A 19,853-nucleotide genomic window follows, 5' to 3' on the forward strand; every position below is an offset into this window, starting at 1 on the left:
TGCGAGTGCCACATGATGTGCCCTCCATCTGGTGGCAGGAGTACGGTGGGGAAGGGAGGGCCTGAGAATGCATTTACCGGGAGAGGTAAAAGCCTTTCGCTGACTGTTGATTTAACAAGGTAATATCCCTGCAGTCGGAAATTAAATTGTTGGCCTAAGGGTTCTCCAGAACAGGCTTGTTGTTTAAAATAGTTTTCTTTATATTACAGCAAGCGAGAGGGGTTTATCCATCTCTTATTATATCCTTTTTCTCTCCTCCGTGTAAATCAAAGTTTGCCTCAGTCTGCAGTGCTCCAGACCCCTTTGGTTTTCTCCTCTCTTCACAGAAACACAGCTACTGTGGTGTGGCATGCAGCAGCTCTCCAGCAAGCAGGAGGTGTAGGGGGACAAACATGATTCCAAGTAGTGCTTTTATTTTCACTTTGCTCACGTGCCTGGACCAGAGGAGTTAATTTCTGGTTTTGATGCTGCACAAAGCAGTGTTGTCAACACCACAAGGCAAAATGATTCATCTGCTTTCTATTGTTACTTGCTCAAGCAATGAAAGTAATTATGTCTAAATAGGAATACTTTTTAATTTGTTGTCTGACTGCTGAGTGGTCTTGGTTCATTTCTGTTAGGTTCTCCTTTGTAATCTGAACAGCTAAAATGTTTTTTTAATAAAAGCTGAAAATCTGACACCGTCACATTATTCCAAGAGCTAAGACTTGAGATTAAATGCAGAACAGATTTGCACGGCTGGAAACTTACTTGTTGCTGTAGGCACTTCTATAGGAATTTGGGAATAAAGCTGGGGGAAAAGGCTCCACTGTGAACCACGCATGACATTTCAAGTACTATTTGCTTGTCTGAGTAATATCCTATAAAAATCTTGCTGATAGTTGGTCACATTGCATGGATATGCCTAAAATGAGAGTTGGTAATACACAACGGGATCTTGCCAGCATGTTTGCACCTTTTGCCTTTGCTCCTCTTCTCCAGCTTCTGTCTGAAATTTCTTCAAGCTGTATTTTATATGTTTAAAGCACTGACTGGACCTTTTTTGTGGGATGTGCTGAACTTGTGCTGGGTATAAAAGCATTTTGTACAAAACTTGTCAGGAATAAAAGCACTGAGACAATCAAGGATCCCAAAAGCCTTCTGAATGCTTCAGTTACCACTTCTTCCTGAGCATGCCTGGATAAGGAGATGGAAAAAAAAACCAAACAGTGATAAAATTCTTGTGTTATTGATAGTCTCCCACTCTCAAAAATAAGAAATTACATATTGACTCCTTGCGATTACATGTGTGATGCCACGTTAACAATGCACTCATTAGCTGACAACTGCCACCGTTCATTTTATTAATGTTTCTAATGATACAGTTGGCGGGAATTATCTGATAATCCAACCTGTTAGAATATGAAATCCTTGATGGGATGTGGGTAAGCAGATTAAGTTCACCTATCGGTCTATTTCAGACTCTTTAAAGCTTTTTATGTAAGTGGCTTCTGTGGTTTGGGGTGTATTATTTTTCCGGGTTTAGTTATGTAAGGAAGATGTCTAAGAATTTACTAGTTGTCTTCCGAGGGAGGCTACTTGGAAGAAGATATTTTGTACATCAGCGATCCATCTAGTTTTGGAGTGCGGGCAAAATGCTGGTTAGGTTGCATAACAGAATTTTGTACGTTAATAGTTCATAAATGTATTTTTGGTAGAAACTAGTGTCTCTGAATTGATCACTTCCTGTGAGTACTGCAAAAGAATTACGGTTGGTTTTGCACTGGGAGATTTTTGAAGCATATGGCAATACCGCTGTAATTCCTGGAAGCATTTGATGGGGTTTTGTACTGTGAATGTCTCTGTCACATTATGGAACTGATGAGTGTGAAGATAGCACATAAAATGCCTTTGATTAATTTAAACTTTACCCTTTGTGTGGTACCAGAACTTTGGGGGCTTCGGTATGGGGGCACAGCTTTGCTCTGTAAGTAACCCAGAAGGACATAGTTCAATGTATGGGAGGTGATCCTGTAATTTTGTCATGTTAGGAGTTTACATTAAGTTTTTGACCTTGTTAGATAGTGGAATTTTTTTAACGTTTTTATTTTATTTTTTTTACTGAAAATTCCTCTGTAACCATCTGACAGCAGCTGAAAAGCTGTTGTGTGCTGTCTCTCTGTGGCAAATGAGGCTGGAGCAGCCTGGGGTAGCTGAGTCTCCTGGGGTTTTTGCTGCAGCTGGCAGGAGACAAGTGGAGCTGCAGCTACAAGTGTTCAGGGGCAGAGAAAGCAGGTTGTGTTCCAAACATCTTGCTGTCGTCAAGGGTTGCATTGAAATCTTCTGGCGTTCTGCAATCTGCCTTAAACAGCAAAATAGCAGCAGCAGATGAAGCAGGTGTCAGGCTCCTTCCAGTCCCAGCTGCTGATGCTGTGTGCACACACATGTGCATGGATTACCAGGTATTCCTGGGGGTTTATATATATATATATATATATATATATATATATATATATTCTACATCTAAACTAAGAAGATGCAGTTGCGAAAGTTTGTTTTTACACTTTTGTGTTCATGTAAGAGGCCTGCACATTTACAGGGAGAAAAGCAGGTGTTTCCTCTTGCAGTCAGTCTGGTTTGGGATTTATCCTTGTCTGGCAGCATGTGCAAACCTGTGTATTAACAGCCATTATTTCATGCATCATTGTTCTGGGACATGAATGGATAGAAACAGTGTGCCTTTGACTGCCTTTAAATGCGCTCTTTGCCTTTTCATTTGCCAGTGCAGATGCATCTCTGTATTTTAAAAGCAGATCTTGGCTTTTGGAAGCTGATTCAATTTTAGGATATCGTCTACTTCATTACGCACGGACCGCTTAGTCTCATTTCATGTCGTCTCCTGGCTCTTTACTGAGGTTTTAACCTGCTTGCTGGAGTCCTGCAGTTTATTTTATCTTATTAATAGCACTGCTTTACAAAGGTCAGGCCCATTCAGCTGGAAGGTTGTGATGTGCTGGTTTCATTTCAGGAGACAGAACAGCCACTGCCTACGGTGGGTGCCCGAAAAATGCTGGAAGAGGACTGGTGTTGGATGGGGGCTTGTTAAAAAATTACAGTTAGTCTTAGGGACTGCAGTCAGGCTGGCTGCACAAAAACAGGCTTCTATCTAGTGGATTAGCTCAATTAACAAATCTATAGTGTTTAAGTTGTGTAAATAATCCCCCCAGAGTGTTCTGGATGAGGTGGGTTTGTTGTTCCGTCAGCAGAGCTGAACAAACAGGAATTTTCCGATGGAGGCTGAGGGGTGGGGAAGGGCTTGGGACAGGGATCCCTTTAGGGGAGGCTGGAGGTGGGTGAGTTTATTGACTTTGTTGAGAAAGGCTCTTGAGACTTAGGGCTGAGACCGGAGTGGGTAGAAGAGGATGAACCATTTGGGGGCTGTCTTGTCCTTAGAAATGCCTGATGCTGTGGACTTGCCAGTCTCCCATGGGAAAATGTTCTAACTGAGGAGGAAATGATCTCAACTGTACTTAAGTCTTTAATAAAACTCCTGCGTAGGTGACCTAATTTTCAGTGCTCATCATTTTTAATTCAAGATTTTATTTATTTATATGTCTAAATACGGATCGGAGATTCTAATGTTAATCATCCATTAAAAAAAGTAAAAAGAAGTCTTGGCTGTGGCTAATGTGATTAATTCAATCTTTCCAGTTGCTGAGAGGTAGACTAAACGCATAGCTAGAGAGGGTAATTTTGTTGATGATTTAAGAAATGCATCCTAGCAATGTAGTGTATAGTAAGCTATAAAGCTGTTGTTGTCTTCATATAAATGTGTCTTTAAATCACATTTCTTAATTTTAGTGGCCAAGGTGAAAAGAAGATGATGCAGAGCAAGATTATTCTTGTTTTCCATCTCTCAGCTCTCTAAATGTTCACATCTTCCTTGTGTAACAGAATTATACAAAATCTTATAATACTTTCCCCACCCCCCCCAAAAAAAACCCAAAACCCTAACAAGCCAAACATTAAATAAGCTGGTTTTTGATCCTCCAAAAGAAAGGTGCTGTATTGCACATGAAGACTATGACTAATATTATTAAATAAAATTTAGGACCTGATTATTGTGGTAGAAAAAGATTTTACCCAAATTATACAAATTTGTACCTCGTGCTAGCCCAGAGAGCAAACTGTGGGCACAGATTGCCAAGTCACCTCAAGTGACATCACTTTTATCTAAAACTTTAAAATCTGAATACAAGGTGGGAAAACACTTCCAGCAGCTAGGCTATTCCTCTCCCCACTCACCATCTGGATATTGTGAGTAAATTATTTTTATAAGCCCATGTTTCTGGAGTGTTTCTTGTGATATGCAGGATGAAAGGCTGGGGGAGGCATACATGGTCCAGCTCCCCTGTCAAGTTGAATTCTTTCTTTCTTTCTCCACTCAAGGTGTGTTTGGCTCATCAGTCATTTTTTCAGTCCCAAGGCTCAAATGCATTATATTATTTGTTTGCTGATCCTGTCAGCTTAGCACACAGAGGAATATGTTATAGGGGAATAGTGGGCTGGAGCTGACAAGGGACGTTTCAGGAGTGAAATGCGGCAGTGCGGGAGAGCAGATGTGAAGCCATCAAAGGCTGGGGTAACCAAAGGACAGTTTGCGCTGGGAAGGGGAGGATGGTGAGGAGAAGAGCTAGAAGAGCTCCCAAGAATGATAAAAAATTGTGTGTGACATGAGGTGACCCTCGTCCACGCCCACGTCCCAAAGCAAATCACAAAACCTCAGGAAGAAGAGAGGGTACAGGCAGGGTTTGGCAGTCTTGGCAGAGTAGAGTTCACTGAGAAAGATACGGAAGCAAACTTTATCCTAATTCACAGTGACTGGCACATATTTGGGTGTCTGGAGCCCTTTTGTGCTCCCTCTGTAGATTCCCAGGCTCTGCATTGATGCAGCATTTCCACCAATTGCTAAGGAAATTTGCTGTCTCAAACACTCTGTAGAAAAGATGGTCCCACATGCAATTCCAAAGAGAAGCTAAAGTCTTCTCGCTTTCCTAAATCCTGTAGGTGCTCTGGAAGATATTGCTTACATAAATATCACAGCTAATATTGTATTTTGTTGACAAAACTATTAACTTCACTGAAAATGTGCTTTGCCTCTTCCCTTGTGCTCTCTGTTACAATGAGTTGGGGTTTTTTTGTTTGTTTTTTTTAAAGTTTCTAAGGCTTAACCACATGTGATACTTGTTTTAATTGGAGCTCAGATTTCATAAAATCCACTATTTGTTTCACTCCGTATTGCGTTCACTTCCAGATTGCGTTTTCTTCAGCAGCAAGACTCACAATAACGTAGTCCTCCTTTTTGCCTTCTAACGCAGCCCAAGTTGCTTTGGTCTCGTAGTGATTGTGGCTTGCAGAGTGAAGCTTTAATGCAAAGTAATTTGCTGAAGCATCTGACCAAAATTCAGACGTGAGTGCTGTCCTAGTTGTCCTTGTGTCTGCTCTGGAAGAAACAGAAGGAGCTGATCTAAATTTAGGCATACATATTCTGGTTTTAAAGGAGCGTCTTTGGAGGTGGTTTTAATTGTGGTTGAGGGAGAGCTTGCAGTTGGTGCAGGGGTGAGGCGTGCCTGCTCTGTGGCAGTGGAGTTATGGACACTCCTTGTGGGAATGTCTGCAGCTAGCAGAAAACGTGCAGAAAGAAAAGCCTGCAGTGATTCTTCATTAAACAGAACTACCGCTTCAAAATAACCTCCGCGTATGGATTTGCACTTGTACAGTTTCAGTCAGTTCATTGGAGTAAATGTGTGCAAAATCCGTAACTGGCTATTGCAGCGTGCTGCTCTGAGGAGTAAATGCATGGGAATTGTTGAGCCTTTCCGCGTTGTGTTTTCCTCTTGCTGGCAGTATTCTGCCTGCAGCAAGAGTGCCAGTGAACAGGCACAATATGGGCTGTAAATCTGAACCACTTTGGGGGTGAGTGGAGGAAGAAGTTGGAGAAGGGACACGATATCCATTAGGCTGCAGTGAAACACTCACTGGGTTCCTCCATTGGCTAAGTAAGGTGGATTTGTTTTCTGAAGGTTTCCAATAAAACACAAAAAATGCAATTTATCTTCGGTTTTCCCAAAACACAGACTTTACAGATACCTCTTGCAGTGCCTATTGCTGCAGGTATAGCTACAATTTTTCCGGTTTTTTTTCCTAATCATACAATTTTGATTTTGGCTACACTGCGAAAGTTGTGGTTTGATGTTTTCTTTGTCCCTGGGTTAAAAATCTGAAGCTGTTCTGATTCAACTTGATTGAATATATTTAGACTTTGAACTCCTTACTGGGTTTATCATTATGATATTTATCCATTTTATATGTCAGTGAATGTGTCATATGTGTTAATGTCACAGATTTTTAGGAAACTCGGGGGTGAAATGTTGTGTCTGCATAGTCCACGTGGGTAGTTTGTTACCAAGAATACCAGTACTCATGTCATGCTAATAACAAACAGACCATCTGCCTCCCACTATTGCTCCAGCTACTTGATAGCTTAATAGATGACTTTGTCTTCATAGTAGATGTGAGAAGCAACGACCATGACAATGTTTTCGTCTGCGGTGGAGATAACCTGACTGTGTTCTGTATGTGAGTAAAAACCTGCTCAATTGATGAATCTCTGAATCTTGATTTGTGTCCTCATGTCTGTCTGTGGCCTCCTTAACACACCACATTAAAGGCAAACTCCAACTCATAATATATTTGCAGAAAGCTAGACACAAAAAGAAAAAGAAAAAGAAAAAGTATGGAAGTTTTCTGTTGTTATATAACAATTCTGCTTTTAATTTTTATACTTTTTTTCCCTCCCAAAGGTTTAATTGACATTATAACTTTTGACTAGAGCATTTTTACTGTCTAGCAACGGCCACCCCACTCTGGCCTTTGGGTTGAGCCATCATCCGTTTGTCCTGGCAGTGAGCAGTTCAGGCGATGGCACATCAAATTGTGCTGAGTAGTAGGGGGCATTTTTCAGCCTGGATTCCAGTTCCTGAACATCTGCGTGTTTCTGTTGTCTTTCATTTGTGCTCTGTTTGCTTAAACCGGGCTTTGAAACTCTTGTAAGATCATAGGAGAGGCCGAAAGTGAGTTAGTGTAAAGATTACATCCTGAAACCAGCACCTGCTGTTCTGGGGACACTTTGTGGGATTTATTTTCTTTTCAGCTAGAGAAGGGCCCGAGATCTGAGGGAAGTCTGCAATGGAAATGTGGATGAATCTGGGGGAAGTGAGGTACTCCTGGACATGCCAGCGTCAGCAGGGAATGTTGCATACGAAATGTGCCAAAGGACGAGGTGGAGAAGGAGCAGGTCAGGTCCATTTTCTGTCACCTTTCCAGAAGTCTCTGCACTGTGACCCCAACATTTTGCCATGTACACCCAAGTGTTACAAATGTGCTCCTCAGGGATGTGTGGGCTTTCCGGAGACTGCTGGGAAGAGATGACGTGGGTAGATCAGCCTTAGGAGGGACAGGAAGGACCATTTTGTGTGGACCTGAAGTGGGCTGTGCAGATGGTTTCAAGAGATTTGCTGTACTGAGAGCAAACTTCTAGGATTCTCATTGCAAATGGAGTGATGGTTTTGGAAGCCAAATCTCTGGTGAGCCCCAGACTTGACGTCAGTAGAGGCTTAGAACTGAGCAAGCAAATACTTCGAATTTTGCCCACTTGAAAAAGTTTATCCTTCTAGTGTCCACACTGGTGTACAGTAAAATCTGGTGTGGGGCAGAGAGAACAATTCTGGGAGTCTGGAACTTAAGCTTAGTTGTCTTTTTGGGAACTTTCTGGTTTGGGGAGGGCAGCTGAATGCATTTTTAACCGCAGATTCTCAGCACTTTGAAAATCTGACCTGTTTTATGCAGTTCATGGAGGTGTATTCAGGACCATTCCTTCTTGAAGCAAATGAGTGATGAAATGATGAGGCCCCTTGGAGGTCAGCAGAGCTAAGGAGTCAATGAACCTACTGGAGATGTGCAGAGTTGAAATCAAAATAAAGGACGGCAGGAGGATAATAATTGAATTTTATGGAGGCAGAGGATAATTGGATACTAATCCTTCATTTTCAGTGCAAATGGCATATTCACAATGGCCTTTCCTTGGACTTCTGCTTCAAGAGGAGTGGGGACAGGCTGGCAAGGGGCCAGAAGAGGTGAGGGAGGGCACTTGGAGGTTTCAGGAGCAGTGGCTCTTAGGAAATGGATGAAAAAAGTGAGGAAATTTGATTTTTAGACAAGATCAGTTGAGGGGAGGCCATGAGAGCAATCCTTAAGTATGTAAAAAAGCCTTGCAGAGAGGGGAAGATTAGTCTGTTCTCAGCATGAGTGGGGGAAAGGAGAAAACACAGTGTGGCTGAATACAGGAGGGTGATTATTTAGGATGGACAATAGGTTTATGTCTTTGGAAAAGGGCAGGAAAACAAATGCCTGGAGTGGCAGTGGGGTGAGCGGAGCCTGCCTCAAACCAAACGATCTCCTGTGGCCTCGTCCCAAGCCTGTCTTTATAAGATTTTATGCTTGCTCCTTTGGAGAGAGCTTTTAGTTTCTCCACAAGCAGCTGGATTTGTGGTGCAGTGTAAATAACTTCAGGACAGTGTTTTGGTTATCAGTGCTGATTTCCTCAGCTGTATATTAGAACTGAAGGGTCACTTGGAAGCTGTCAGTGTTTTCAGATAAAAACAAATGCATCTGCAACACAGTTCAGCTGGTGAGATGGAGATTATCAGAACTAAGCCATGTGATATGGCATTTGTGATAACACTTTTCTTACATAAGCATGTGGAGATGGTATTTTATCCTTTCTCTTTTTTTTTTTCTTTTAATCTGCAGTTTTCATTTTAAGCAATACACTCTACTGAACTTCTAAGTATTTTTGAAGTAAAGTATCCAAGCTGATATATCAGCTAGGAATCTTTGCATTTCTGTCAGAATGGCACTGGTAAATTCACATATACTGATCAGAAAATGGGGCTGGTAACAGGAAGGTTCCATGGCATCATCTTGTGGCTGTCTTAGGTTTTCCTGTATATAAGGTTACCTTCTTGAAATTCATGAAAGAAATTAAAGATTTTACATTCTTTTAAAGTTCTAAAAACTAAACATATATTTGGGGATTTATCTAATTCAAAGTCATCCTCAGTCTTTAAATGAATGGTAGCTTTCCTAAGCATTGCAAAGCTGTTGTGGGGTGGTTTTTTGTTTGGTTGGTTGGTTGGTTGGCTGGTTTTTTTCTTATTTTGGGTTAGCATGCCCTCTTTAAATCCTCATTGTCCTTTGAGAACTGGGGTTATTATTTAAAAGTTAAATCATACAGTACCAATAAAGATGTCCAGTGCCATCAGAATGACACATTCAGTGTAATTACTTTAGAGTCCGCAGTGTAGTCTAATGATTGGCAATTGAAAGGAATAAAATACTGCCAGTTGAGCAGTATTGAGATTTTTTTTTTAATCATCAGCAGACTTCCTGTATAAAAAGCAAGGTTTCAAGGGGTTTTTCTGATCAATAGGTTTTCTGTATAGAAAAAGAACCATCCACCGCTATTCACATCCACACAGCAATGGTCTCTTGCTGAAAGTAAACCTAATTGTGTCCGACAGTAAAAGGAACCACTTGGACTTGATTATGCAGCTGGTCACATTTTATTGAGGCACTGGCATATTCCCTGTGGTCTGGGAAGAAAAGAAGATTATATCATTGTGAAGTTTTGCTGGGTCAGTGCTCTGCCAGAGAATGCAGGGTTATATGCAAACATTTCAAGGTGAGGGATTGTCTTTTCCTTGTCCTCCTTCCGCTGTGGCTCGACATCGCCCTCGGCGTTGTAACCTGCTGGAAAATAAAGGGCACAGCTGTTGGAGCTGCTGCTGCTGCTCCTGCATTAGGAGAAAACAGAGTAAACCCCTTCATTAAATTATTAGGTGAATAAAATTGTGTATTCCCTTTGCTGTGTTTAAAACAAAGGCTAAGATATCCTTGTATATCCAAAAAAAAAAAAAATTAAAGCGTGCGACTTGTTTAAAATGTTTTAGATGGAATTGTACAAAGTTTGTGTTGTTATGCATGCACACAGTCATCTGTGCCATAGAGGAAAACCTGTCTCTTGACTGAAATTCAGCAACTGTGAAAGTTAATAACAAAACTGTAGTTGTGGGCATGTTATTGATTGTGAAAGAAAGTGTCATCATTTTGAGAGATCATCTTTCAATCAAGAGTTTTTTTAATAATAATAAAAGAGGTTTTCTGTATAGATATCTTCATTGTGTACATACTTTGAAAGAGCTCTTTTTTACCAATCTGTTGAAACCCATTTATTGTAATAAATAGAATAAATGTATGAGGAGCAGATCTGTCCAGTTTGTGGTAAGTATTTGAAATTTTGTGTTAGGGAGAGGCAAGGTCTCCTTGATTTGCTAAAAGGAAAGTGTGTCATTCTTGTAACCAAAGGGAACAGTGGAATGTGGCAGTGAGTTCTGTAGAGCTGAAGTACACAGGGTAAAAGTTATTTTGTCTCTCCTCTTTCTGTGAAATTAGGTCTTAGGATCTTTGAAATAGTTCATTTGAGGGCCTGGAGCTGTCCTTCTCTACGTTAAGGGTTCTGTGGTTCATTCACTATTCTAAGTGGATGGTGATAACCATCTGTGGGTGGGGGTTCTTTTGGTGGGTTGGCTTTTCTTCCTCTTTTGTTTTGTTTTGTTTTGTTTTGGTTTGTTTTGTTTGTTTGTTTTGTTTTGTTTAACTTGCTTCCAGACTGAGAGGAGAGAAATGCTTGATGACATCCTCGTCCATCTCTACACTGGGTAGTTGAGCAAGGTGTGTGTCACAGAAAAGTGAGTGCTGAAAACAATACACGATTCAGTAAGATTTAAAAAAAAACACTTTGATAATTGAAGCCACAAGTGTAAATAGCCAATCTGGTTTCTGTTCCTAGCTCTGTCTCTGCCTACCTGTCCCCCCCCTTGAGTGATTTGCTTATCTTGTATTGGCCCTCTAATGTTCTGAAGTATTTGGAAGAGTTGGATGCTGGCTAAGTGTCACGTAACTGACATCCAGATCTCTTAAAAAGCTTTGGAAAGCTCACCTATGGCCAATTCATGACTTTGCAAGGTTTAGGGCAGAGAAACAGGATTGCTTGTTTTCCAGTAAACTGTGGAGCTGACAATGAGAGAATCAATCATTTTTCAATGCCTTCCAGCATCTGCCTTGAATGCAAGTTTGGCTTGCATCATGTTGTTGGAAAGTGAGATTTGAACTGTACCAATGAGTTTTATTTAAGAAATTTTAGAAGGCATTTGGCTGATGTGATGGGTGGGAGCACTAAACTTGGTAGTCCTGTTGTGAAAAAACATGAATGTACAAAATAGCTAAGCTGGGGAGGCAGCAGGGGCCAAGATCTGAGTGTTCTTCAATGCCATGGCAAAGAACTTCTCAGGAAAATGAGAGATTTGCCCTGGAGCAGTTCTGCATGAATTTATACTGCGACAGGAGAAGATACGCTGTGGAAGTCTTATACCCAGGTGCACTTAAACAGAGTGCAAAAATGTTATAAAGTTTTGTTTAAAAGTATTTCTCTATTTTCTCATAGTATGACTTTCTAAAGAGAGGCTTTTGACACTTTCATCGGAAATACCTGAAAGCCACAGTACACATAATGTTAAAAAAAAAAAAAAAATTGAAAAGTGTTTTTTTGCTAGAGAACTGCGCAACCAAATCTAGAGCCGGCATTCTGTTTTCTGACATTCCATATTTTTTATGATTTCATGAATTGAATTTATTCTGTGTCTGTGAGAAGTAAAAGCTGCCATAAATCACAGTCCTTTTTGTTAAAAGCATGAATTGTACTTCTTTATGTTAAAGCATGTTAAAATGTGTCTTGTAAGCCCTGTGTAAAAATCGTGGTGCAGATGCAGCTCTGCAAATATTCCCTCAGGTAGCAAAAGGAGTACGTATGAGCAGGGGTTAACTGTTGTTATTGTTATTATTGCTAGAAATCTGCCCAGAATATCCAGAGTGTGTGAAGAGTGCTGGCGGATGTGACAGAGGACATTTCACAGATCAGCTCTCTGCAGCAGATGCTGGTGACCTTGCAACGTAACCTGAAGAACCTGAGATGCTTCAGGATCCTGCGTGCAGGATGTTTCTCTCACCTTCTGATAAATATTTATCCTCTCTTGGACCTGAATTCATTTATTTCTACCTTTTGGGAGCAGCAGATTTGTGGCCATCAGTTCAGACCATGGGAAATCCAACTGGGCAGGTTGGAGACCAGCCCAGTGGAGTGCCCTAATTAACAGGAACATGTAATTAAAACTGAAGCAGATGTGGCTTGGGCAGGTGGTATTTCCTGAGCATTTCCTGTGTGTGCACACTGTGTGTGATGGACACAAACAACTCCTCTTTCTGCAAGTGTGGGAAATGCTGGTGCATCTGCTGAGCAGTTGGTGTGTGCGGGTGCCACAGCTCGGCTCTTAACGGACTGAAGCGAGCCCTGAAATCCTCAGCGTATGTAAACATCTTTAAAAGTCAGCCTGCACAAAGGTTTAAAATAAATAAATAAAAAAAGAAGACATTTGCGTGAGAGGCTATAAATGTAATAACTCCACGTGATGCATTTCCTGCATTCTTTTGTGATTATCTGCTACCAGCTACTGTTGGGAGCCTCGTGTTAGACAAGGGAGCACTTTGATCTGATGCAGCTTTACAAAAATACGAGCAGTCATTGCAACTCACAGGATCTGAGAGCAGCTACTCAGCTGAAAAATCGATCTGCAAAAATTCCAAAATGGCATTTGTTGTTAGCTCTTATCTAAAATTACAGTAGTTGCTTTATGAACAGTTTCGGTGAGCTGGAAGAAAATAGTGGAGATTTACAGTCGAAATATGGGAATAAGGCACTTAAACATCAAACTCAGCAAAAATGGAATTCAGATTATTTTTTCTCAGTAGGCCAGGAAGTGTAGGCCAGTTCCGCATGCTCGTGGCAGTACAGGTGGTAAATCTGAAAAGAGAAAAAACAAACCAAACCAACCACACTTGAAATTTTACGTGTTTGCCGAGAATTTTTTGTAGATTTTTTAGATTGAATCTGTAGAATCCTTCTGCAATTTCAATTTTTTTTTCGTGGGGTTTTATAGCTATTTAATAGGAGTATCTGAGAAGTAATTGTGCAATACAGTTAAATTATTCCATCTCTTGGTTGTTAGAGTGACCTGTTGTAGTTTTTCCGTGGCTGTTGAGTGGCGTTTCAGTGTCCCAGCTGGTTTATTTGCAATACCTTCTTCTCTCCTTTGGCAAGCTGTGTCAAAAAGTGCTGTTGGAGCAAATGACTTTCCAGTAAGGCACGGCAGGTCTGCGTTCCCTCTGGTTACCAAATTGAAAATAAAATTTGTATATTTTGTATATGTGGTGATTTGTCTTTTATAAGCGTCTGGTAAAGAATAGCCCTTTGAAGCTGCAGAGGCTGCAGAACCCCTGGCTTTATCGCAGGTATATCTTCAACATATTTAAAATCAGTTTTCTAGGTTTAGGACTTTGAATCTTCAACAGTAGTGATCTTCCCATCACATCAAAATGGGAAATCTCTGCCTTATTCAGGTGAAGTAGAGTGAACTTTCTGAGTTTTAAGTGCAATTTTACCTGGTTTTTTTGGAGTTCAGGAACTGCGCATTTTGAGACAGAGGAGAATGCTCAAGAAATGAGTTTATGTCCTGACGCGCATTAGTTCTGTCCTGTTCTGTCCTGTCCTGTTCTGCTGCACATTAGTTCAATACTGACCTGTATTAGGAAGGAAAGGTCAGGACTTTGTGGAAATCTCTGAGAGCATCCTATAAAGGCACAGGAATACTCAGACTGGCATTGTTACATTTATTAGCGTTGATTCTGACTTGAGACCAAATCTTCAGTCTGTGGTGGCTCCACTTCACTGGATTATGTAGATTTACGGCAACGGGGATGTGCCCAAAAACTTTGTGGTTATTCCCATTGAATGGACCTGAAAGTGTACCTGAATAGAGAATCTTTTCAATGTGACCAAAGGGAGTCAAAAATTTGGCTGAAGTTATCAGAGGCAGTGCTGTAAGTGGAAATTGGCAATTGCATTGGAATTGGTTACTTCTGAGCATGCAGCTGCTCGGGAAACATCCTCATCCCGAGGGGCTGCTCCTCTCCACTGCTGAAACCCCACTGCTGGGAGGCTCTGAGCCCTGCAGGTTCTAGGAGGTAAATAATTTGAGCATTTGTAAAGGACCGTGAAGTGCGTGTGAAGTGTTGATATTCTTCCAGGCTGAACTGCCAAGCTTGACGATTTTCTGAATTTGGCTGGGTTCAGGAAATACTGATGTTGCATATTTTACTTGTTACACAATTAGTATGTGAAAAAATAATGAGTTAAATTACCTCTGACTCGAAGTTCATGCAGTCAGCATTAAAGGCAAATGCAAGTCAGCTATTGTAATAAGTCTGAAAAAAAAATCTTTCTGGTGATGTTCATAAGATTTATCAAATTGCGTGCTGATTTATTGTAAAATAATGTGTGCTCATAATTTGCAATTAGATTTTAACGTGCTATAAAGACATTATGGAGTAAATAGTGAGCGGGATCATTTCTGTAACTAAATCAGATGTGTTGTCACAAAAGTTTCAAAGACGTGTAGATTTAATTATGAAGTGGAAAGTAACTTCTATTAATAAGGGAGCAATTTGCTTATTGTATCTTCCTCTTAACGCTTAATTCCTTTTCTTGTGACTGAATACTTCTGGTTGCAATGTGCCACAACCCTATTGGCCAGGGATAAATTTCTTTAATTATTTATTCTAATAATGTTTCTATCACATGAGGGAAATGCAGATATTCCATTAATGATTGTGTTAATCAAACAACTTTCTGTATTTCTGCACTGCCCAAGTTTATGTCATTACATTAGCAGGCACAGGAGATGAAATTGGAAACTTGTCATATACTGCAGATTGGATTAAGTCATCTGTGTGGTGTAGTCTGCTTGAAGACTTGCTTTAGATAATTTAAAAACATTAAATCTGCAAGACAGTTATTGCTCCTGACAGGATCCCTGAAGTCCCAGCATAAGGCCAGTGTTGTAAAGATTTTGAACTTTGTGTGTGAGCAGCCTCGCTGGGGCAGTGCAGCCTGGGAGACAACATACGCCTTTGAACAAATAGTTTTTATAAAAAGCGCATTTATACAAAGATATGCCTCTTTACAGAAAAAGCCTTTTGCGTGTTGGAATGATCATTCCACCCGTGTAATGTGGTGATGGGCATTAGGCATTTGAATGGAATATATAAATTTTGAGCCATTTCCAGGCCTAGTGAGTGTTATAACTTCACTTTCTGCCCTTTTAAGGCCATGATGTTGTCTGGGCAGTAAATGTTCATTTCCCAAACGTTCAGCCACAAGATGAGTGGAGAAGGGAGCCCTTGTTCTTGGCTTCCATCACAAGCTTTGCTTGCTGGGTCTCTCCCTGGGGGCACTTCTGGAAGTCGTGCCAGTACCTTTAGCCAGGAGCTTCCCACCTGCAGCACTGGTTTTGGATATTGCAGGGGTACCTGGAAAGCACCTGGTGGGATTCTCAGATACCTATTGCTTGCTTAAAAACACTGTACATTATTCAACCATTTATTTTGATGTGTGCGAGACAGGGTATTGTTTGAAGTTCTGCTGAGGACCTTAAAGCATTAAGTTCAGTGGCCTTTTTGTGAAGAGAAGGTTGTGGACAAGACCCTCAGGCAGTGTCAGTATCTCTGTGCTTGGAAATTAATACATTTGTTATCCTTAGTCTTCTTTTCAGTCCTGAGAGCTTTGTAGATACACACACACACACACACACACACACACACACAAAAAAACCCAAAAAAAACCCAAAAAACCCCAACTTCACAAACTCCAGCAAATACTCCATAAGCTTTTTGTGCTGCACGTGGGTAGTGCTTTTTATTTGAGTAATAAATTTAATTTCTGTCCTTCTTTGCTTACATTCCTGCTTGCCTGCATAAGTAGGGAAAGTAGCATTAGTTGTTCATTCAGCAAGCCCATCCTCTGGAGTTACCACGCCAATAGTTTCAGCATCTGGAATCCTTTGGCATGTGCTGGACAGGGGGATGGTCCTTTGGTGCCTTCATCCTGTGGCCCCTGTGCCAGCCGGTGTCGAAAGTGATGCAAACCCAGACCAGCCTGAGTTGTCATTGTCCCAGTCATCCTGCCAAAATAATTCCCATGTTTGCTTTTCATGCTGGCCAAGCTGGTGGCTCAGGTAATCCTTCAGTGCAGGTAGGAAATACAAAGAACTCACTGACAGTGAGCACATCATTTTGGGGAACAGTTCCATTCCGCCTAGTAAATTTGCTTTCCTTGATGAATTCAAGCCAAACATGTAATTATAACTGCGTAATTATGACTGATTTTCAGCATCATGCCCTCCCTGATGTCCTTGATGTTGCTTCAGATTGGCTTCTTCATGCTTAAAGATTGGTTAAATTTATGCTCTTTTAGAAATTGGATCAGCAAACGACATACGAATTTTGAGACAGTTACTGTGATAATTTCTGTAGGATTCTTTATTTCATTTGGATATGTTTCCTATACATGCATTTTTTTCTTAGTTTTATTTCCCAAAAAGCAGTTGCCTTTGTCTCGTACTTGGTAAGCAAATATTTGAAAAAAAATGAAAGTTGTATGGTTTTTTTGCGCGTTTGATAATAGTTTTTTAATAAAGTCATGCACTGATGCGTACTAAGGTACAAGAGTCCTGGTGGGAAATAAACTAAACCCAAGTTTACGTCACTGTGGGTTTGTTTTGTTTTTTTTCCCCAGAGATTTGTTAGAGTTCCCCAGAGAAGATGATGCAGACATTGCGGTGAAAATCCTGGGTCAGTGGCGTTCCCAAGGCCTGGAAGATGTCCAGCTGGTGAATTACTCCGTTCTGCTCGACCTGCCAGGCCCTTCTTCAAACACAGTCACTCTGCAGAGCAGCGGGGAATGCTTTTATCCAAGTGGACAGCAGTGCAGCAGAGACCCCAGAACAGTTCCCAGCCAAGACCTCCTGTACCCCTACGCAGCTTATTCTGCCAAAGGAACCCTGGAGGTAACGTGGCCATTTGTCTCTGTCACTTGTCGTGAGATAGAGTCAGCAAACACCAGCTTTTGCTGAACCTGGCTGGAAAATTGCACATGGAATCACAGAATTATTCAGGCAGGAAAAGACCTCTAAGATCATCAAATCCAATTGGTAATATGCTGAAATGCCCAGCCTTAAAATAAGCGTATTTATTGTACTTACCTTAATTAACCTTACAACCTTATTTACATGAATAGTTCATAGGAGATACATATAGATACAGATATACACTCACATATATCTATGTGAATAATTTTTTTAAGTGTCTGTGTTTATGAATTGGCACATTTTGCTTGTGTGTAAAAACCTGGAAGCCGTGTCTAGAATTTCACTTTATCCTTGCTGATGTATGAGAGCTACTGGTTTGAGGGATGCTTGTAGGAAGGATAAGATGAGTCTGGTGGGAGTGCTGGGCTAATACCTGGAGCCTCTGAATTATGGTTGTGGATCTCACATAATTTCTTCTGTGACAACTCAGTTGACACATCTGCTCTGTTTCCTCTTGAAAACACCGATTTGTAGTTCTATCTTACTGTAGTTACTCTAGGAAGTTTTGTCAGCAAAAAGATTCTACGTGTTTGGATTTGTTGCTTGCCAAGTGAAATAAGATCTTGGATTATCTTGTTTTTTCCTGTGTACTGTCTTCACTGTCTTTTTTCCTTTAGCTTCGTGCTAAATATTTTGAGAGTGCACAAAGTAGCCATCATTTCTGTTTACCTTCTTAGTAAGATAGTGTAAATCTTAATTAATATTTCTGAAATGTAAAAATTGCAGTTTCACTGTTAATTGCATTATTGTCGCCTTCCTCTTTTTAAAAATATTGTATTATTATTCCACTGATGCTGGGGGGTTTCCATCGTGGTTCCTTTCTTACTTAAAATGCATGTTTGTTCATGGCTTGGAACACTTGCAGACTATAAAGGAACGGATTGTGAACATCTTAATATTTAAACATGCCTACTCTCCATGCTGAGTCTCGTCACCCTCTGTCCACTTCAGATTTGTTGCTGAGAACCAAATTAGGCAGGCAAGAAGAGGTTCCAACTTGCACTTTAACTTTTCCAGGTACTAATGAATGGGGTTGCCTTCTCATATCACTTAAAACCTCCATATGTAATATTATTTTCTCATTGTAGCTTAGCAAGAGTAACTTTAATCAGAGAGAAGAATGGTTGTGACCTTTGAGGTTTCATTTCATGAATGTCAATGTGTTGCTAACAAATTCATCAGGTTGAAGGAAATCCAATGTTCCGGGAAAAACCACTGCTGTTATTCCCAGCAGCACGTGTTCCACTTTCCATTATGTCCCAGGGCAGGTTTCTCTTACGAGTTCAGAAGAAATGATGCCCACACACACCATCCTCATCACAAGGGCTGGACCTTGGCTTTGGCAAAATTCCAGACTTGCACTGGAGCCAAAGAAAGACTCTCTGCGTCGTTTTACAGTCAGTTCTTTGAGATACCTCAGCGCCCCTACAAAACTTGAGATGTGTTATTCTGTTTTTCAAAAAATCTACCTGAAATGTCCTGAGATCTAGAATTTTTGCCTAAGAGGGTAATTTTCCTATTTGTTTAAGCTACAGGTAAGTTGGTAGTGAACTAACCTTACTGACTTTCAAGCCTACACACTAATCTCTACTATTTAAACTAATGGAAGTAGAAAAACTTTAAATGAGAAGTAGCAGGTGGTCGCTGTTGCTGGGTTCAGCCATCAGAAAGTGACTTGATTGCTTGCAGTGGAACTACAGGTCGTGTGTTTTGAATATCCTACAGTGGTGTGTGATTGCAAAATCATGAAGGTTTTGCTGTGAACAGGTATTTTTATAACAGCCACTCATAACCTGAATAATTTTCTTTCAAATGTGGCACATCCTTAGCAGAAAATTCCTATTATGTGTCACTTAATCAGGCTGAATTGCTAATACTGCCTGGATGCTGCTGCTTCATTGTATCTCATTTGTCTGTTTGGTTTGCTGGAAGTTGAAGCAAATAAAACCATTAAGCTATTGCAGTCTGGCTACCAGCAGAGCTACAGCTCCACTTTGATGTTGACAAGGTTATTTGTAGAACAGCAAGAGTCATTTTCTTTGACCACCTGTCATGTCCATTCATCATACGGCCATTGTATATGAGCCATCCAATTTGTGCTTTCTGGTAACAGTCTAAACAGCATTTGTGAGTAAAAATGTGAGCATTTGTGATCTGAAATCTACTTCAAAAACCTACTTAATGCCATTGTGATGGATGGTGCACTTTACTACTCCTCTATATTTCATCGGGCTGTGAAAAGGTGACAGTGTTTACCCATCATGGTGACAGGCAGGGCAGCTTACAGTTCTGGAGAGGGCTGTCGAGTCACTTTTGAAATAGATATTGCAGCAGTTATGTAAATAATATATTGTAGGCTAGGTCAGCCTAAGGAAAGAATGACATACCTGAAATATATTTTCATTAAAACTTAAATATCAGCCACCTTTTATAGAGCTTAAACCTTTTGTCTGCTTGATAAAAACAGGAAAGCTGCTCTGGCCAACGGAGTGCACATATAAATGGAAATTACATTGCTTCAAATTTATGCATTAAAGCGAAGTGCATTGTCAGATGGGATCCGGCCGGTCTCCGAGTGAGGGTGGTGTGGTGAATCCGAATGTGCTGCTCCTGCCTCCTGGAGCTTCGGGATCCAGGAGCTGTGGGGTTTCTTCTGTC

At 40.7% G+C, this 19,853-nt stretch overlaps 1 protein-coding gene across 1 annotated transcript in view; it reads left to right on the top strand.

Annotated features, from left to right (window-relative positions):
- The window catches only part of NAALADL2 (N-acetylated alpha-linked acidic dipeptidase like 2), a 438,547-nt gene that overhangs the window by 232,609 nt on the left and 186,085 nt on the right, over window positions 1-19,853 (top strand). Inside the window, exon 6 of the mRNA XM_066193760.1 lies at window positions 16,844-17,114. Within this exon, the coding sequence (XP_066049857.1) occupies window positions 16,844-17,114 (271 nt within the window). The remainder of the gene's footprint in view (window positions 1-16,843; window positions 17,115-19,853) is intronic.

This window comes from Chamaea fasciata, unplaced genomic scaffold (genome assembly GCF_029207755.1).
Source record: "Chamaea fasciata isolate MVZ Bird 193981 ecotype frontalis unplaced genomic scaffold, bChaFas1.0.hap1 SCAF_11, whole genome shotgun sequence".
NCBI classification, from domain to species: domain Eukaryota; kingdom Metazoa; phylum Chordata; class Aves; order Passeriformes; family Sylviidae; genus Chamaea; species Chamaea fasciata.